The sequence below is a fragment of the Corapipo altera genome, unplaced genomic scaffold (assembly GCF_003945725.1).
Source record: "Corapipo altera isolate COAL_440 unplaced genomic scaffold, ASM394572v1 142, whole genome shotgun sequence".
Taxonomy (NCBI): Eukaryota; Metazoa; Chordata; class Aves; order Passeriformes; family Pipridae; genus Corapipo; species Corapipo altera.
The window spans coordinates 1654772-1673972 of NW_020884966.1; the positions used below are offsets into that span (position 1 = coordinate 1654772).

The following is a 19201-nucleotide window of genomic DNA, read 5'->3' on the forward strand; positions in this document are numbered from 1 at the left end:
AAAGAGACCAGAGCACAGCCCAGCTGAGCAAATGCCTTCCAGGGAGCTCAGGTTGGCTTGGAAATGCAATCCTGGGACTCTGCTCCTGCCTCTGTGCCCACACATCAGTCCTCCCTCTGCCTGTTGTCCCCCTGCTGCCACCTCCCAGCTGTGCCCTTCCCACAGGGAACAGCACTTGGCTCCTTGGCTGGGAGGTGGTGCCAGTGTCCCTCACCCTGCACTGTCTTCTGGAGCCTTTAAACTGAAGGAGCACAGGTTTAGATGGGATATTGGGAAGAAACTCCTCCCTGTGAGGGTGGGGAGGCCCTGGCACAGCTTGCCCAGGGGAGCTGTGGCTGCCCCTGGATCCCTGGAAGTGTCCAAGGCCAGGTTGGATGGGGCTTGGAGCAACCTGGGCTGGTGGAAGGTGTCCCTGCCCATGGCAGGGGGTGGCACTGGAGGATCTTTAGGGTCCCATCCAACCCAAACAATTCTGGGGTTCTGTGATTTGGGTTGGAATGAAATGGGCTTTAAGGTCTCTTCCCACCCATGGTATAAACCCATAAACACGGTGTTTAATTCATCTGTTGCTGTGTCCATGATGGAACACAAGGATGGAAACAAGCCAGACAGACTCTCTTTATTCATTTTTAGCCTGCAGGGAGATGACAGGGCCACAACTCTTGCATGCAGGGGCTGTGAGTTCATGGGTGGAGTGTGGGGGATCCAGGCATTTCCTGCACCCTTCCAGGCCATAGAATTTGTCCTGCCTCCCTCAGCCCACCCTATCCCAGTGATTCCTGCTCCCTGCTCACACCATCCATGAGCTGGATGTGAGTGAGGGCAGGGTGGGCTGCAGAAGGGCTCTGGGGGCACTCTGTGCTCTCCCGGGCTGGACAAGGCCGGGGCTGGTGCTCCAGAGGCAGGACTGTGAGCTCATAGAATTGGCTTTATACACGCTGGAGAGGTAGGAGTGAGCATGGAGGGTTGTTTCCTGGTGAAGACTCAAGACTTTGCATGCACAGACATCACATCAGTCACTTTGCTTGTGGAAGAAAATGAGGGGTTTATGGCTCATTTTTGGCCAGGTAGGGAGGAGTGAGAGCTCGTGGTCCCTTTGCACACTGGCTGTGAGGGAGCTGGGTTGTTCCAGCTGCTCTCCCTGCCCTGGCTCTCCATGCAGGAAGGAGCCTGCAGCGTAAGGATCAGCATCTTTCCAGGCACAGCTGGGAAACACCCTCGGGAATCGTTCGTTCCCTTCAGAGCATCGTCTCCAGCTCTTTGGTGAGGTTGGGGTGGCACTGAGTCAGGTCCGTCAGATCCACCGTGTTCTCCCCCCGGGTTTTCTGGCTCATCTCCTGGGCGGGGCAGTGCGGGAGGTGATGGGAGGCGCAGGAGCTGGGGATGTATCCCGGCAGGCTGGGGGGGGGCCGGGAGCAGCAGCCCCCGCCGGTTCCCCCCTGGCCCCGCCGGGCCAGTGCCGCAGCCCCGGGGGCCGTGGGGAGCCGGCCCGGCACAGCAGCAGCTCCCGGCACGACCCTTCTGCCCCAAATCCAGAGCCAGGAGCCTCCGAAGATGGGCTTTCTTGATCTCTGCCTGCACCTGAGGGAGAGGTGTGAGAGGGCTGCTGTGCCCAGACACAGCGAAACAGCCTTTCCCTTCTCCCTTCCCTTCCCTTCCCTTCCCTTCCCTTCCCTTCCCTTCCCTTCCCTTCCCTTCCCTTCCCTTCCCTTCCCTTCCCTTCCCCCTTCCCATTCCCTCCCCTCTTCTCCATACCCTTCCTTCCCTTTCCCCTTTCCCTCCCCTCCCTTCCCTTACTTTCCCCTCCCTCTTTCCTCCCTTCCCCTTCCCCCTCCCATCTTCCCTTTCCATCCCTCTTCCCCTTCCTTCTCCTTTCCTTTCCTCTTCTCCTTCCTCTTTTCCTTCCCCTTCCCCTCCCTTCCCTCCAAATCCTACTGAGAGGGATGGATCCAGGTTTTTTGGTGGTTATCCCATCCCGGGGCTGTGTGTTAATGTCCCCAGCCCTGAAGGGGTTGGAACAGGGAGCTCAGCTGCTCACGCTCCTCACTCACCTCCCCGTTGCAAAAGCAGTAGATAAAAGCCACAAAGAAGCCCTGCCAAGAGACCCAGAGAGGTGGAGTTTGAGGCCTGAGCCGGGATGTTCTCCCTGAGCCTCCCTGGAGGAGCCTCACTCGGTGCTTGGGACAGGCAACGCACCTGAGAGGAGTTAAAGAGCATCTCATAATGCATCTGGATCTGCCACAGGACCCCGGAGACCTCGGTGTAGGGCATGGCCATGAACACCACGTAGTGGACTCCAAAAAGTGGCATCAGCACCAGGGTGGACTTGAGCAGCTTCCTGAGAGGAGCAAACCTGGAGCCGTCAGCTGGGACCTACTGGACAGCTCATGTCCAGCTCAGAGATGGGAACAGGCAGAGCCTGAGCTCCTGAGCCCTGTTTGAATCCAGCTGAGCTGCCAGAAGCACCGGCTGCCATCATCCTGCCACCCTCCCTCCCTCCTCCAGCCCTTCCCACACCTCTGCTCCTCATTCACCACCCTCTGGGAGCTGTTCAGGCTGAACAGGCAGGACAGGAGCCAGGCTGGGCCAGGGAGGCTTTGCTGCTGCCAGCACTTACCTGTACTGCTGCCGGGGGTCCAGCTTGCCCGTGGTGGTCTCCCAGAGCTTGGAGGCCAGAACCCGGACGATGTTGAGGAAGAGGAAGAAGTTCACCTGCCAACAGACACCCAGTTGGGTGCTGCCCACAGTGACCTCGGGTGTGCCCGAGCAGCTCTGGGTGAGGAGCAGGCAGGGACAGGGGGGTGATGCCATGGCCAGGGCAGGGAGGGACCAGTGCCCCTGGATCCCTCTGGGTGCTGAGAACACAACCCCAGTGACCACAAGCAAAGGAGCCCTGGGTTGATACCCTTCCCCCAAAAGGGATTGGGAGATTCAACCACAGGATTCAAGCAATTGAAGGGGCTGCCCAGGGAAGTGGTGGATTCCCCAACCCTGGAGGTGTCCAAGGAAGGACTGGACATGGCATTCAGTGCTCTGGGCTGGGTGACAAGGTGGAGATCACTCAAAGGTTGGACTCAGAGGTCACAGAGTCATATTTCTATGATTCTGTGATTCTTACCACGATGGCAGCCAAGATGGGGACCTGATAAATCCACTTCATGTTCCCTGCACTGAGGTCCCAGCACCTGAGAAGACCAGTAAAGAAACACCTTGGAGAAACATGACATCCCTGGTCAGGAGAATTGCTGGCTGATGGCTCCCTTTTCCCCCAACCAACACCCACCTCATCCCAAATTCCTGCTGAACACTTGGTGGCCTTTGTCCTTTTAAAATGCCTCACTCCAGAACGTGCCCTTTAGCATCTGTCTTTGCACTGATCAGTTTATGGTGCAAACCTGCATCCACCATTCCCCCAAACACAGAGCAAAACACCATCACTCTGCATTCCTGACAGTGTCACAAACAGGCCTTGATTGAGCATGTGTTGCCTCCTCTTAGTTCTGTTCTGGAAAATTTTCATTTCCAAAAGCTCTGGTGCCCCCAGACACTTTGCTGGCACCAGCAACCCCCCTTTCCCTCCCCAGGGACCGCTGGAGGAGGTGGGTGTCACATACTGTGTGTCTGCCAGTGAGGCCCTGACGCTGGCCCAGACGGACACAAACACGGCAGGGAGACCTGGAGGGGCAGAACCAGAGCGAGGAGCAGGGATGAAGCATCACATTTGCAGATCAAACCAGTTCCTGCCTCCCACTGCCCTTCTCCGATGCCACAGCGCCCAGCTGCTCTCAGGGAGCAGGGCTGGGCTTGGGCTCTGTGCTCACCCCAGCCGATGATGATGAGCACCCACAGGTAGCTCTTGTTGGAGAGGAAGGCCATGAAGATCAGGCTGTGCAGGTAGAGACCTTCCACCAGGATCCAGTAGTGGTTGGTGGCCAGAAAATAGAGGAAGAGAGTCACCACCACCTTGCAGCCAACCTGTGAACACAGTCAGAGAGGTGCCCGTGTCAGGCTGGTCCCCAAAAGCAAAACCTGGTGGCTTTTGCTCTCTGACCAGCAAAACTCAGCTGTGCCCCATGTTCCTCTTGCAGGAACCTGCATCTACCCTGGGATATTCCAGTGTCTCCCATAGCACAGGTATTCCCTGTCCCAGGACAGACTGCAGACCAACATCCTCAGTGCTCTGACCCTCGCTGTGGCACCAGGATGAGGAGGAGCTGGGCAGACCCAGAGGTCTTCATCCCCTCCCCCTGAGCAGCACAGCCCTGGTCTGGGAGGGTCCCAAGCACATCCCTTGTACCAGGGCTCCTAAATCCCCCTTTCCCCCCATCCTGCCTCTGGTCCCAGTGCACCACTTGCCAGGTGGCTCCGTTGTCCCTGCGAGGGTCCCATTCCAGCCTTGAAGTCGTCCTCCCTCACCCTGTCGGTCTCGCTGGCCAGGGGGCCTGAGTAGAGCACCACGTCCTTCACGAAGATGCTGACGGCCCGGCAGATGAAGGAGGTGAAGAGGTGGACGTGGATGTAATTCCGTGTGCAGTGCAGGCGCCTGCGGAGAAGGGATGTGACACCAGCCCGGCCCCAGCTGCCCAACAAACTCGTCACACCTGGGCTCAGGCAGTGGGGGGTCCCAGAGATGGGCACTGGGGTGTCAGCCCCCCCTGGGCACAGGAACCAGATGTGGGGGCAAGTGGGGTGTCCACTCCTTCCAAGATCAGGGTGGAGCAGATGGAGCTGGTCATGCCGAGGGTGTTTTGATGTCTGTGCTGGGCCTGGGGTCAGTTCCCATTCCCTCGGGGCTGCCCCCCCTCCTCAGGGGCTGGGGGTGTGGGCAGTGGGAGGAGGAGGGTTCTCCCCACACAGGGCTGGAGCTTTGGCCTGTCCTTACTTGAAGTAGGAGAGGATGCAGACGGCGACGATGAGGGAGGCCAGGGAGATGGAGTAGCCCACCGTGTACATCAGGTGCAGGCGGTCAAACACCTCCTGTGAGAGAAGGGCTGAGCTCCACGACCCCTCCACAGCCAGGACCCCCCACCCCTGGGCTGAGAGCACAGGGGGAGCAGGGCTGGTTTGGGGAGTGGAGCAGGAAGAGCCTCCTGCTCCCAGCAATTCCCCTGGCCTTTGGTGCAGGCTTGGTCTCCTTCCCAACCCCTTTCCCAGCACCCTTGGCAGGCAAGGTCACCTTCTCACGGCTCCGGCCCTCGGAGGAGAAGAGCAGAGCACACTCAGTGTAGTTGGCCCAAGTCTTGTTGATGCTGAGAGCCATGGCCCAGGTCCCATAGGCACTGCAGTACCTGTAGGCATGACCTGGGGACAGCAAAGGGCACTGTGACAGTGCAAGGGCCCGTGGGATGCCCCGACATGTCCCTGCTCCGTGGACTGTCACTGAGGTACAGGTGACAAACCTCCCCGCCCCAGTACAAGCACTCACCTTTGTGGTTGAAGTCGTAGATGTAGTCAGGGCAGGGCACTGACACCTCCTGGCTGGGGGAGCCCCTTGGCCAGCAGATGATCCCATCCCACTCCGGAGGGCAGCTGGTGTCTGGCCAAAGGGCAAAGACACATCTCACATCTCACATCTCACATCTCACATCTCACATCTCCCCTCGGGGCCTCAGCGCAACCTCCACCTTCCCCGGGGTGTGCTGGGCCAGGGAGAGGAAAACGCTGCCACACGTCCCCCCTGGGCTGCAGAGCTGGGGGAGTGTGTGGGAGCCAGGGAGGGAGACACATCCCACCCCATCCCATCCCATCCCATCCCATCCCATCCCACCTCTTCCAGGAGGGCCAAGGCCCCTCCTCAGCTCCCTTTGCTGTTGTACCTGGGGCTGTCTGGAAAACGCTGCAGCCAGCGCTGGCTCATCAGTGTGATGCCTTGATTAGCACCTAATTGCACCCAGAGCAGCCAGGAGCTCCACAAGCCCTCAGGAGCCCCATGTCCCTGGCCCCATCCCATTGTGGGTACAGCATTTCCCACGGTGTAACCCGCTCCACTGGGGCTGGCTGACCACGCACAGGGGAGGGACAATACCTCTGATCTTCTCCAGCTGGGCCTTTATGTCCCTCTGACACTTCTCCTTGGCTTCCACCAGGAGATAGATCTGCTCTTCTTTCGTGAGGACATCATCAGGGTCGACCTGCCCAAACCAAACCAAAGTGACCCCTGGGCTCAGGCCACGCTCTCCCAACCCTCTCCAGCAGAGTCAGGTTGGAGTGGCTTTGGGAAGATTCAACAACACAAGGGAAAAAAAGCTCTTCCTGCCTTCCTGCTCTCATTTTTCCCTCTTCCAAGGCTGAGGGTGACCCCAAGTCCCCTCCCACCCTGTTTATGGTCCATGTCCATGTTTCATCAGCATGTCAGGCTCCTGCCCTCCCTGTCATCCCCCCACTGGTGGTGCTGGGTGTCCCTCTTTCCCACGCTGAGCTCTCCAGGTCAGCTCTGGCAGCCTCTGGATAAAGTGCTCAGCAAGCAGGTGGGTGCCCAGTGCCTGGAGCTGGGTGGGGCAGGTGGTGCAGCCTGGGACACCTTCAGCCTCCTGGTCACACCACATGTGCAAATGTCTTTTGGGATGTTTTGAGCTGAGCTACTGCAAGGAATTTGGAGCTGGGATGAGGAAACAGTTTTGGAAGTGAAAAGGAGCCAGAATGCCGGGGGGTTTGCTCTTCCCAGACTGTCCACAGTCCGTGGGAACACAGCCAACTCCAGACTCAGAGAGGACTCCCATCCACGTTCCTCCCAAACCCGGTGTCTGGGTGGGTGGGTGTGTGGATGGGAGACTCATTAGGGATGTAGGGCACGAGTTGGGGTCCTGGGGGTGCCCCAGCAGGGTGAGGGCCTGGCTTTGGGAGTCACCCTGGGTGTGCCCAGCTCTGCCCTGGCCTCATCCCCCCAACCTCACCCACTCTGACCGTAAACCGCCCGCTCCGAGGCGCTGACCCCTGCCCTGGATGCAGCCAAGAAATGGAAAAGCCATCACGCCACAGTGCCTCCATGGCTGCTGGAAAAGCTTTTAGCAGGAGTGGAGATGCTCTGCCCGCCCCGCCCGGCTCCTGCCCGGCAGTTCTGCAGAGCGGGACGTGCGGCCGGGAGCGCACACGGCCCCGACGGGGGAGGGCGGCACAACCAGCGACCTTTAAAGCCGGGAGAGGGACCGGAGCAGCCCACGGGGCCACGCGGACTTACCAGAGCCCACGCAGAGCTCAGGAGGCAGCAGCAGAGGAGAGCCACCGTGACACCTCCCACGGGGACCGATGCCTCCATGGTGCCACTGTGTCACTCGACGGGGACCTCAGGGACCTGAATCGCTGCCAGCCCGAGGCCGTGGGTGACGGAGAGGGCTGGTGTGTTCAGCAGGACAGAGCATCTTCTGGGAGCACCTTCCTGGCCCCGCCGAGGTGAGGTGGCAGCGGGGGCACAGCCCGTCCCGGGGAGCTCAGGGCCGGGGGAGCCCCGGGGCGAGCCCCCTGTCCCGGTGGGCACTGCCCCGGCAGCACTGTCGGGATCTGCTCGCAGGCTCTCCAGGCAGGGGGGCTTCTCCCCCCACAATGCTTGATCCTATTCCCTCTCCGTGTCTCGCCAGCTTTAAGCAGCTCCTGGAGCGTGTGCAAACAATTCCCGTTCGGATGGGGACGGCGGAGGTTTATTGGCTTAGCCCTAGGTGCTAAAATCCTCTTCGTTCAAGGCAGATTCCTCTTCTCTTTTCAGAAACTTCTCTCACTGCCTGGTGGCTCATTTTTCAGCTGTCACAGCATCCTCCCGTGTCCCCCAGGCTCCTCAGTCCCCTCCAGCCCAAGAGTGGTCCCGAGGAGCCCGGGGAAGGTGGGGAATATCCCAGCGAGGTGGCTGGAGGCAGGGAGGCAGAGGGTGCAAGCACGTGAGCAGCACCTTGAACTGATGCTCCTGAGAAGCGATGTCTTCCAGGCAGACGCCAGTTTAACCCTTTTCCTTCTCTGGGGCTTGGGGTGTGTTTTGGGGAGATGTGCTGGGATCAGTCCTGCTCCCCCAGCCCCTGCTGTGACCTCACTGCTCATCTGCACTGGGGCTCCTGCAGAGAGGGGCTGGAGGCTCCATCAGCTGGGCAGGGACACGGAGCTGCCACCTGGATGGGGTCCCACACAGCCGGGGGGTCCTTGGGCCTCGTGTCAGAGCTGGTCCCACTGCAGCTGACACTGTCCCTGTCACAGCCATCCCTTGTCACCTGCATCCCCCCAGGGAGGCCCAGGGCTGTCCCCTGTCTGTTGGAATCATGCTGATTCCCAGCTTGCTCCCACCACCCCACCAGTTCCAACACCCTGTGTCCCCCCAGCAGCCCAAATGTCCCCCCGGGGAATGGGGCACCCAGAGGGGAGTCCTTGTTCCCTGGGCAGGTCATCCTTGGTGGGATGAGGCTGAAATTCAACAGCCCGGTGTCAAATCCCAGGAGGAGCAGCTCCCAGCCTGGGCCTCTCCCCTGGCCCGTGTGATCCATGTCCAGGCACAGCTCTGGCTGCCCCCGTCAGCACCACAACCCTGCACGGAGCAGCAGAGCCCCTGAGCCTCCCTCGGGTTTTCCTGGTCCCAACCACGAGCCCCTGTGGCTGTGTGAAGGAGGGTCAGGGTCCTGCTGGGCTCCCGTGGCAAGGGAAGGAGCATCAGCGGCTGAGGGGGCACGGAAAATCCGAATGACAGGGCACAGGAGGGGCTGCTTCTCCCACCGATCGACTCAGACAGGAAAACAAGCCCTGCCGTGGCCATCAGCTGACAACCAAGGAGGGATTAGGGGCATCTTCGGCAGCTGCCCGGCCCCCCAGCCCAATTTAGCCACCGGCGTGGGTGTGACACAGCCCAGGGCGCTGCTCTGCCGAGCGGCACCGCCGGGGACCCTCAGGATGCTGCTCGGAGGGCAAGGGAGGGATAAACAGCTGAACTGCGGGATTAACGTTTTGTGAAGGCTCTGCTGGGTCTCATTTCTGACCCAGAAGCTGCCGAGGAGTGAGGATGGAGTTAAGGTGAGGTTATTTTGGAGTCAGATGGATGCTGAGGGGGAGGCAGCTCAGGGACAATTTGATTCCCTTGATTTCCCAGGCGAAACCCGACCCAGGCTCCGAGTTCACACTTAGCAAAACAGGTTGGGTTGTTTTTTTTTTTGCTAAATGACTTGTTATATTCTAGAGAGCTCTGGAAAGCAATGATTGCAAATGACACCCATCCAGCCCCATCATCCAGCCCCCTCAGCTCCACGACAGCACTCAGGAAATGACGGCACGCAGCAAATTCCCAGCAGTTTGTGGCTGCTCCCTCCTCCTGAGTGACCCCCCCAACCCGGCTGGTGATGGCTCAGCCTCTGGCTTCAGCAAGGAAGAGACTGGGGGGTTCTGAGCACAGGGCTAAGCTGGTGACACCCCCATTCCCATCACTCCTGGCCCTGCAGCAGCTCCTGAACAGCCGGATTAGATCTGCCTGGTCATGGCAAGACTGAGCCACTAAAACTACAAATATGATGGCATTTTCTATATCTGTGTATAAACAACACTTAAATACACACATATAGAATGTGTTTATATATATTTATGTAAAAATATCATGGCTCAGGCTCCAGCCAGCACTGAGACCCCGTAGCTCTGGCACCAGGACTAACAACATCCCACAGGACTCTGTTCCACCCAGAGGCTTCCAACCATCCCTGAGCCCAACTTAAGCTCATGCTGGAGAGATGAGGCTGTGCAGCACCTCCACAGCACAGAAGACACTCTCATCTGTTGTAAATAATTTTTTTGTCCATTTGCTTCTGTTACCAGAACACCAGCTCTTGGATCCCAGTGCAAATTTGGGATGGGTTTTCACAGAATATCCTGAGTTGGAAGGGACCCACAAATGACCTCTAGTCGAAATCCTGACCCTACACAGGACATCTGAACAATCCCACCATGTGCCTGAGAGCATTTTCCTCCTCCTGTGCCCTGGTACAACCTGGCTACGTTTAAGTTGATGGTTTAGGATGTCTCAGTGTAACCCTGGAGCCCTGTTTCTTGGGATGCTGAACCTTGATGAGTTCTTCTGCCTATTCCATGGGTCTTCAAACAGTTGGGAGAGGAGGGTGAGAGCAGGAATATCTCCCATTGGAGCCTGCCCAGTGACTGGAGGGGAGCCAAAAGGAGATCCCGCCTGCCCTGCAGGTTTTGGGGATGCTCAGGATGGGGGGTGCAGGGCTGGGAAAGACCCCAAGCTGGTGAATTCAGTGCTGGCTTTGGCCATCATTTGCATTATCCCATTAGGCACCTGAGGGAGGTGAGCACCTCCAGCATGGCCTTTTCCAGGGCACAATCCAGCCCTGGGAAGAAAATGGGGCAAACCAGATCCTGAGCACGAGGCCAGGGGGATCATTCAGAGAGGTTTTGAGCTCCTTTGAAGGAGCAGTTCATAAACCCTGGGCTTAGAAGGGCTCTGCAGCCCCGGCCCTCGCAGTCCTGCCTGGAGACAGGAGCTCTCCCCACGGGTATCACAGCAGGTTTATCAGCCATCATTTGCTGTTTCCTTGCCAGGCCCCCGTGGCCGTTCGAGTTTAGGTTTTCAGTGGTCATTAGCAAGCAGCCCCCATGCAGCCCACCCGGTGCAGGTGCTGGAGGGGGATGTGTCCCCCCTGTTGCAGCTGGGGGGCGGCCGGTGGCTCCTCGGAGCCAGGAGGCAATGACAATGGGCAATTGTCAAATTGGGGCCCCTCTCGTTTGAGTTTTCTTCCTTTTATAGTAAGTAGCAGTTGCTCCAGCAGCTGGCCTGCCCCTCCGGGGTGAGGACTGGGCTCCGTATATAAGGGAAGGAGCAGCCTTTGCCTTTCATCCCTCCGTTCCCTTCCCTCGCTTGGCGGCAGGAGTCCCCCTGCACCTCCGCAAATCCCGGCGATGCCGCTCAAGAAACCCGACCCCAAGAAGGAATCGGCCAAAGCAGGCTCGGAGCGGGAGCCTGCCTTCGATCCCAAGAGCGTGAAGGTGAGTGAGGAACGGAGACGTCACCGTCTTCCTCCATGCCCGTCATCTGCCAGGCACGGGCGATGCAAAGCGCCGCACAAAAGGCGTCAGCCAGGCTGGGAGCCAGGCTTGGGAGGGGAAAACTGCCGGACTGTGCGGATGCAGCAGGCTGGGAGCGATGCTCTCCTCACCGGGGGGATGTTTTAGTCTTCCCCACCCAGCCCCGCACGGCGCTCACCGGAGGGACCCGCTGTGGATTTGCTGCTCCCAGAGCTCCGGCCGTGCAGCCAAACCCCCACAGCTCCTGCTGAGACTCCAGCAGCAATAAAAACCTTCTCTGCCACCCACCGTCTCCATCCTAAAGTATTTTGTTGCCTGTGTTGCCTCCTCCACGTAAGAGCCTCTTTTATCCCAGTCTCCACAACGGGAGCTTGCTTTCCCCGGGATTCCCCGGGACAGTCACATTTTGGAGCCGGAGCTGTGGCAGGAGGGTCATTAAGAGCAGGCTCAGCACGCTGAGGCTGTTTAATCACTTGAACTAGGGTTCAGGTCTTAAAAATAACATCATTTCCACTCAAAATTGCCCTGACTGTGGTCTGAGCATCCCTCCTGCCTGCCCCCCGCCCTGCTGCTGGCTGTGCTTTCCGCAGGGATCTCAGCTCAGCAGCAAGGGCTCCTGGGCACGGCATGGCTGGGCACGGCACAGATACGGCTCCTGCCCCGAGCCCGGGGAGGGGGAGATCCAAAGAGGTGGCAGAGCCCCCTTCTTCCCTCGGCAGTGACACCCCCCTCATGCCCAGCTCTGTTCCCTTCTCTTCACAGATTGAATTCACAGCCGAGCAGATCGAAGGTAAGTGCCGAGCTCAGTTTCTCCCAGAGATGGCTTTCGAAATGGGGAATCCCTTTTCCAGGTAATTTTTCACCACAGACATGAGAGCCAGGGCCCCCCTCCTGGGGGAAAGCCCAGCAGGATCCAGAACCTGGCAGGGAAAGGGAAGGAGCAGGGAAAGGGTAATTTTCATTCACGGTGTGAGATGCAGCCTGGGTCAAAGTCAGGGGTTCTGGTGGGAGGAGCAGCCTCCGGGCGATGCGGGGACAGCCCCAGAGAGGGGAGATCCCAATGGAAAAGGGGATGAGCAGGGATGTCCCGCAGCAGAGCCTGCTGCCGGGGGTGGAGGGATCCAGCAGGTCACCCAGCCAGCTCTGCACGGGTGACAAAACCTGCTCGAGCAGCTGAGCCTCTCCTCCGAGGAGCCTGGCAGCCTCCAGCCCGCCTTGCTCAAGCTCACCCAGCGTTCAGAGGGCACCCACCCCACACGCGTCCACCCCTTCCCTGCCCGCCAGGCAGGACTGGCTTCGGCGGGGTGGGAGATGGGGCGGGCACAGCCGGGGACATCCGAGCGCTTCCTCCCCGCAGAGTTCAGAGAAGCCTTCGGGCTCTTTGACCGGACGCCCGCGGGGACGATGCAGATCAGCTACGGGCAGTGTGGGGACGTGCTCCGGGCGCTCGGCCACAACCCCACCAACGCAGAGGTCCTGAAGGTGCTGGGCAAGCCCAGACCAGAAGGTGACAGCAAACTGGGGACAGGGTGGGACAAGCAATCCCTGAGCTCCCTGGCTGCAAGTGGAGCATATGTTCCCTGTAGGAACAGCCCGGCAAGGTGAAGGAATTGGGAAGGAAATTATGCAGAAGGGCTTCATTCCTGTGCAATTCCTTCACTCCCCTTCCCCATACCATGGCTGACATGAGGGATAGGTGGTGCTCGCCCAGGGATGGTGGTTAATGATGCTTAGCAGACCTTATCCTGAACTGGTACAAACTGGTGTAATCTGACCAGTCCTAGTGTGGCCACATACTCCTGGTGAGAGAGGACCCACCTCTGCTTTAATTTTGGGCTGATATCAGGGGTGTTTGTGCAGTCCCCTGATGTTAATACCTTATTCCTCATATGGATCTTCCAATCTCAAGTAAATTAGAATAGTTCCATCTCCTCGTGGGGCTTCTCCCCTGTACTCTGATGGAAAAGAACCCGGGAGGGTTAAGCAGGAGGCCCTCAGAGGCTGAGTTCAGCCTCAGAACCTGCTGCTTATAACGCCAAGGTTGTGGGTTTGATCCCTGTGTGGGCCACTCACGTAAGAGTCGGACTCGATGATCCTCGTGGGTTCCTTCCAGCTCAGAACATCCCGTGATATAAATGTATCTCTGACCCCATCTCCTCCCCCCCCTCCCCTCCAGAAATGAACACAAAGATGCTGGACTTCGAGACCTTCCTGCCCATCCTGCAGCACTTCACCCGCAACAAGGAGCAGGGCACCTTTGAGGACTTCGTGGAAGGGCTGCGCGTCTTCGACAAGGAGGGCAACGGGATGGTGATGGGGGCCGAGCTGCGCCACGTGCTGGTCACGCTGGGTACGGGCTGGCCCGGGAGGGCAGCAGGGCAGGGCCACCCCCAGCTCTGCCTGGGCAAGTGGCTGGTCTGGTGTTGCAGGGACCCTTCTCAACCTGCTGCTCGCAGGCTCTCGTAGGAGCCAATGGCTCCTGACTGTGGGGCCTTTCCCATCTTATGCTGCAGCTTCGGGCGTGACCCAGGGGAGGTGGAGAGTCCAGAACACCCTCAGTTATCAGACAACATTTTGCAGCTTGGTCCTCTCTCCACTCTGTTCCTTTCCTCTGGTGGCTTTGGCTCTCTGGAAAAAGGACGGGAAGGTCCTGGCAGGCTGAGAATCCTTCCCCTCACATCTCCATCCTCCTCTTCCAGGGGAGAAGATGACAGAAAGCGAGGTGGAGCAGCTCATGGCAGGGCAGGAAGATGCCAATGGCTGCATCAACTACGAAGGTGAGAGTGAGAGATTCCCATCGGGGCCAACTCAGGCACAGTTGTCTTGTCTTAGGATAAAAATTTCGGTTGGACTCAACGATCTCAGAATTCTTTTCCAACCTTAATGATTCCATGGTTCTGTGACATTGCTGATCACTAGGAGGGAGGTGTGGACCACCCTCCAAAGCCCTTCCTAAAAGAGCACTGAGACAAGTCAGCTGGGGTGGGAGCAAGGCGGTTGTGCCAGTGATTTCCAGGAAAAGCAGCTGAAGACAGCATGTTTCCAAGGGTTTCGAGACTTTTATCCCTGGTTTTGGCACTGTTTTGTTGTAAGCTATCAAAAATAAACAAAGCCAGCATCTTTCACAGCAAAGGCTAATTGGGAACATTTGGAGACCTGGATCACTCGTGGCTCCAAGAGGGTGAAAATCTGGAATAGGGGGTGGTTAAATTTGGGAACCACTAAAACTGGAGAACATTGAGGAAAAGAGGGGACCCATTCCCCTTGGCCTCAGAAAACTGGGGATAACGGTGCCAGCTCGTCTCCAGGGGTTGGGATCACTCTAACCAGGTGGGAGGGGCATGCAAAAAGTGGGAACAGAAGAAGGAATATCAGTCCTGGCATTCTGGGGTGTCCCAGCTGGGGGTCCCCCCTGCTGCCCCTCCACCCCCTCTCCCAGCTCACACCATGCTCTGACCTCTCACACTCTCATTTCTCCTCAGCTTTTGTCAAGCACATCATGTCTGGCTGACAGGAAAAACTTCAGGTGAGTCCACGGGGTCTCCTGCTGCTTCCTCCAAAATTGGAAATCCTGCATGGAACAGCCAGGGGCAGAGGAACCAAAACCCAAACCTGCAGTGGATTAATGCCACAGGAATAATCCCAGCTCTGGAGGCACAAAAAGCTGTGCTGATGATAAGGAATCTCATTTGTTCCTCCTGCCAGTTAGAATTTATTGGGCCAGAATCACTCCCGTGCTGGTCAATCGTGGTCTGGGTAATTGTGTTGGAAGAGGTTGAGGGGGAAAAGAAAGAGGAAAGAAAGAGGTTGGGGTGGTTTATGGTGTTACATTTTCTAACCAACCAGGAGCTAAGGGGGTCATCAACAACAGCCAGTGGGAATAAATATTTTAAGACCTGCAGCAGTGAATGACTCGATGTTAAGAAAATACAAAGTACTTAGAGAGGAAATTTCTGAACTGAGAAATATCAACATTCCTATTGACATTAGAAAGAATATGGAAAATGTACCGTGGATGCTTGTGAAGCTTTTTTGTGTTCCTATAAGTTTGCCTGAGGAAAACAGAGAAACAGGTTTCTTTTAGAGTGAATTATCCCTCTGAAATCTATTCAATTTAAAAGAAAATCCAAATTGCTGGCTCCCCTGCCAATTTCTTATGGTTTCTTATCTATTTACTTTCCTTAAACATTTCTCCTCCCCTCAGCTGTGTGAAGCAGCAAGGGAAAAAAAAAAAGACATAAAAATGACCCTCATGTTACTAAATACACAAATTAAACATTTAAAAATCTCCTCCCCCACATACCTCTTTAAACATCAGAAGATTAAAACAGACACAGACAGAAGTCTGAACTGTGAGTGTTCAGCATCCTTTTTATTTTCTTTTTAATCCATTTCTCTCTGGTTCCTGCTCATCAGCTCAGAAACAGAGACGGTTGGGTGGCAAACCCTGCCAGGAGATTTAATTCTTCACCAAACTATTGGCACATAAAACTCTTTTTTAATGGCATGGAATGACAGCTGTTGTCATTTTGGGTTTGTCTGGGAGGGAGCACTGTCACATGGACTCATTGCACTGAGCCCTCTCCTGCTTGTCTCCCAGGATCTTGGGAATGTTTGAACCCACCTGAGCACCAGGAAGAGGAGATTCCTCCATCCGTGTCCTTTCCATGGGATGTTTCCACATGAGCCACCACTCCTCGGTCTCCATGTGTGTGCCTAAGCCTGGTATTAAATAAGACACCTGCAACTTGGTTTGAAACCTTAAGTTATTCTTTTTGGGTTTTCCCTGCGATGTTTGGCTCATTAAATGAATTCCTTCCTCCCTGACGTGGTTTGTCTGCTTTGGCTTTGGGCAGCTCATGGGTGTGGTGGGTGGAGGAGACCCCTCAGTCCCCAGCAGCTCTCAGGGGTAACAGGATATTCCCATGGAGAGGGGGAAGAGGCAGGGAACGTGAGGGAAGAGTTCAGACATCACCCCACCCTTGGCGTGGGCCTGGTCACCTCTTGCTGATGCAGACCTGGAGCAATGAGAGCATGAGGGACATGTTGCATCAAACAGATGCCCTGTTTTTGGGAGGGTCTTCACCTCCTCTCTGCCCTTAAACCAGTCCTTTTTCAAACCTGTAGCCCATGCTGCTCCATGAGCATTCCCTCCAGGTCCCAGGTGAACAGCACTGTGGAGCAAAGAGGAACCTGCTTGGCCCTGTCCCTGTCACAGGAGAGACCTGCAGGCACCTCTCCTTCATCAACACATTGCCTGTCCCAGCTGGAAAAGGCCCCTAAAAACCCCAAAACATCAGATAAAACATCGAACCCATTATTTCTTCTGTATCACAGACAGATCCAAAAGTCTAGTTTTGAAGGTTTCCTGGAAGTTGAGTCTTGATGAATCAGCAAGGGAGAAGGAAAATGGGGGAAAGAACAGGTATTTCTGGGTCAGGTGCCACCTCCACCCTCATGGCACGGGGTGACTGGTCCCTGGGGTGCAGGTGGTGACTTGCCTGGGATGGAGCCCAGCCAGGACGGGCTCCCTGGATGGTTCCTCTCTTCCAGGAGCCGTCTGGGGGCTGCGTGATACAAGCTGGGGACTCTCTCCCTCTTCCTACCTGCAAAACAATCACCAGAGCATCACCACAGGTGGTGAATAATTCATGGCAGCACAACACCTGGGAGCAGAAAACACTTTCCTTTGATTTGTCCCTTTTTCCAACACCCTCCCTCTGACTTTGCCTGGGAATGGAAGGCGTTTTGCTCCGACGGGGTTGACTTCAGCTGCCACTCGCTCGTTCCTGCGCAGTCACTGAGTAACAGCTGCTTTCAATTCCCACTCTTTGATTCAACTGCTCATAAAAAGCAACATAAGCTGTTTATAGATGCGAGATTAGATTTGAGCTCCTCTCTGTGCTATTCCTACAGCTCCCATTAGGCAGGATCTGGGCACCTCGTGTCTTTAATGTACTATCCAGTGTTTTAACCTCTTAAAGGACTGTGGTGACGGGGTGAGAAGGGACCCTGCTTGCTCTGGGGTCACGTTTGTCCTTGTCACTGCTGTGGCATTGACTCCTGCAGAGGAACGTGCTGTGGTGGAGAGGAATGAGCAGGGGAGAGGCAGAGACCTTCCTGGACTCACAGAGGAAATCCACAGCAAGACTGGGGGCTCTGGAGCTGCAATATCCCTGCTGGAGCCATGACATCCCTACTATAGCTGTGCTATCCCTGTGAGAGCCATGACATCCCCACTATAGCTGTGCTATCCCTGCTAGAGCCATGACATCCCCACTATAGCTGTGATATCCCTGTGAGAGCCAAGACATCCCTACTATAGCTGTGATATCCCTGCTAGAGCCATGACATCCCTGTGAGAGCCATGACATCCCTACTATAGCTGTGATATCCCTGCTAGAGCCATGATATCCCTGCCCTGGCAAACCAAAAGGCTGCACTCTCACTCCTCTACACAGGGCACAGGCTCTGTATTTAAAACCTCCAGCTCCTGTGCTGACAGCAGTGACACTGAATTAAAACCAAATTGAGACCTGCAAAGAGACAGACAGAAAGAGAGCAGTGGGAAATGACAGGACTACAGGAAAGCATAGTTTTCCACGTGAAAAATCCAGCCCCTGAGGCGGCCTCGGGGCAAGAGCCTGCTGTGCTTCACTTTGGACACCTGCTCTGCCTCTTTAGGATGAAGCAGAGCTGGTTTGTAGCAAAGCAGGTTGGATTGATGCACCTGAACAGGCACAGTATATATGTCTGTACCTCTGAATGCGCCTCCATGCCTCCTCCCCTGGAAAAGCTGCTCCTCTCCTCCTCTGGAAAAGCTGAGGATTCCACAGAGTGAGTGGTTTTATCCCACAGACATTTATAAAAGCTTCTGTGGATGCCAGTGAGTGATCCCACAGGCAGACCTGAGCTGGAGGAGTCTCTGTAAATCCAGATCTCCAAAGACAACAGCAAACACTGACCTTTTACAGTTTGGATGCTTTACAGCATCCAGGGGACTCTGAGGAGAGGCAGAAGGAACCCCCACACTCAGGAGAGCCTGTATCTCCTCAGGCTGTGATAAGACAGACTCTCATACCAAAGAAGGTCTGGATGTCAGGAGTTCTGTGCCCTGTGGAATGGGAGACAGACGGAGCCAGCTTTCATCCCCTGGAGTTATCAGCAGTGCACAAGATCAGGAGGAGGACGATGAACATGAACTGTGCTCCTTGAAAGGCTCCTCAGAGCCCCAGGCCACGTACACACACATCACCATCATCATCATCACCAAAGGCCTCTGGGGAGGTGACACTTCACTGTCCTGTTGCTCACCCCCTCATGTCTGGCAGAATGACTCGGGTCCAGCTGACACTGAGCCAGGTGTCCATCCCAGGGGAAAGCACTGCTCCTGTGCCCCGTCTCATTATTTGTCTCAGGTGGGGGACTGAAGAAAGCTTTGCCTGCTCACACCCTGAAAGCAAACACCTGCAGATTTGCTGCCGATAACAAACACAACTACACCTTTCAGAGACGGAGGGGAAAGAGGCAGGCTGAGCCCTCCCTGCTCCACACACAGATTTTATCCTCACGTAAAGATGCAGCCCCTGCTCGTGTGTGTTCAGCTGCACACCAGGATCCAGCCCTTGGGCAGCTGAGTGCAAGTGCAAAGCACTGGGAAGAGCAGGACGGAGCACAGAGTCCGTGTGTAGGTGTGTGTAAGGGTGGTGTTGTGGCTGATTGTGTTTCAGGAAGCCCACAGAAGAATTTGGAGAAGGAAGGCCTCTGCTACTTGCAGGTGGCTATTGGTAGGTTGGTATTTTTAATAACTTGAGGCTTAGCTGTGCATCTTTATCCCATTCTTTTGGGAAAGCTCTGTGTCCCAGGAGACATGGCATCTTCAAACCAAATTGTAATTGGCAAATCTGTGTGTTTTACTTCTGGATATGAGGGGCTGGAGCGTGTCCAGGGAAGGAAACGGAGCTGGGAAGGGGCTGGAGCAGCAGGAGCAGCTGAGGGAGCTGGGGGGGCTCAGCCTGGAGAAAAGGAGGCTCAGGGGGGACCTTCTGGCTCTGCAACCCCCTGACAGGAGGGGGGAGCCGGGGGGGGGGTCGGGCTCTGCTCCCAGGGAACAAGGGACAGGAGGAGAGGGAACGGCCTCCAGCTGGGACAGGGGAGGGTCAGGTTGGACAGCAGGAGGAATTTCTTCCTGGAAAGGGTGGTC

The 19201-nt window shown here is 56.4% G+C and overlaps 2 protein-coding genes across 2 annotated transcripts; one reads left to right on the forward strand and one right to left on the reverse strand.

Moving 5' to 3' along the window:
* Nucleotides 1-1238: 1238 nt before the first annotated feature.
* On the reverse strand, nucleotides 1239-7255 carry LOC113957371 (parathyroid hormone/parathyroid hormone-related peptide receptor-like). Its single transcript, XM_027664799.1, is given in 14 exon segments — nucleotides 1239-1406; nucleotides 1408-1581; nucleotides 2052-2093; nucleotides 2197-2338; nucleotides 2618-2712; nucleotides 3119-3185; nucleotides 3615-3675; nucleotides 3822-3975; nucleotides 4357-4543; nucleotides 4883-4977; nucleotides 5177-5301; nucleotides 5426-5536; nucleotides 6026-6131; nucleotides 7178-7255. Coding segments are annotated over 14 exon segments (1605 nt in total).
* Nucleotides 7256-10782: 3527 nt separating this feature from the next.
* Nucleotides 10783-15825, forward strand: MYL4 (myosin light chain 4). Its single transcript, XM_027664769.1, has 7 exons — nucleotides 10783-10959; nucleotides 11761-11788; nucleotides 12356-12505; nucleotides 13175-13348; nucleotides 13698-13775; nucleotides 14481-14524; nucleotides 15599-15825. Exons 1-6 carry the CDS (start codon nucleotides 10873-10875, stop codon nucleotides 14507-14509), a joined length of 546 nt encoding a protein of 181 aa, XP_027520570.1. The 5' UTR covers nucleotides 10783-10872; the 3' UTR covers nucleotides 14510-14524; nucleotides 15599-15825.
* Nucleotides 15826-19201: the final 3376 nt, after the last annotated feature.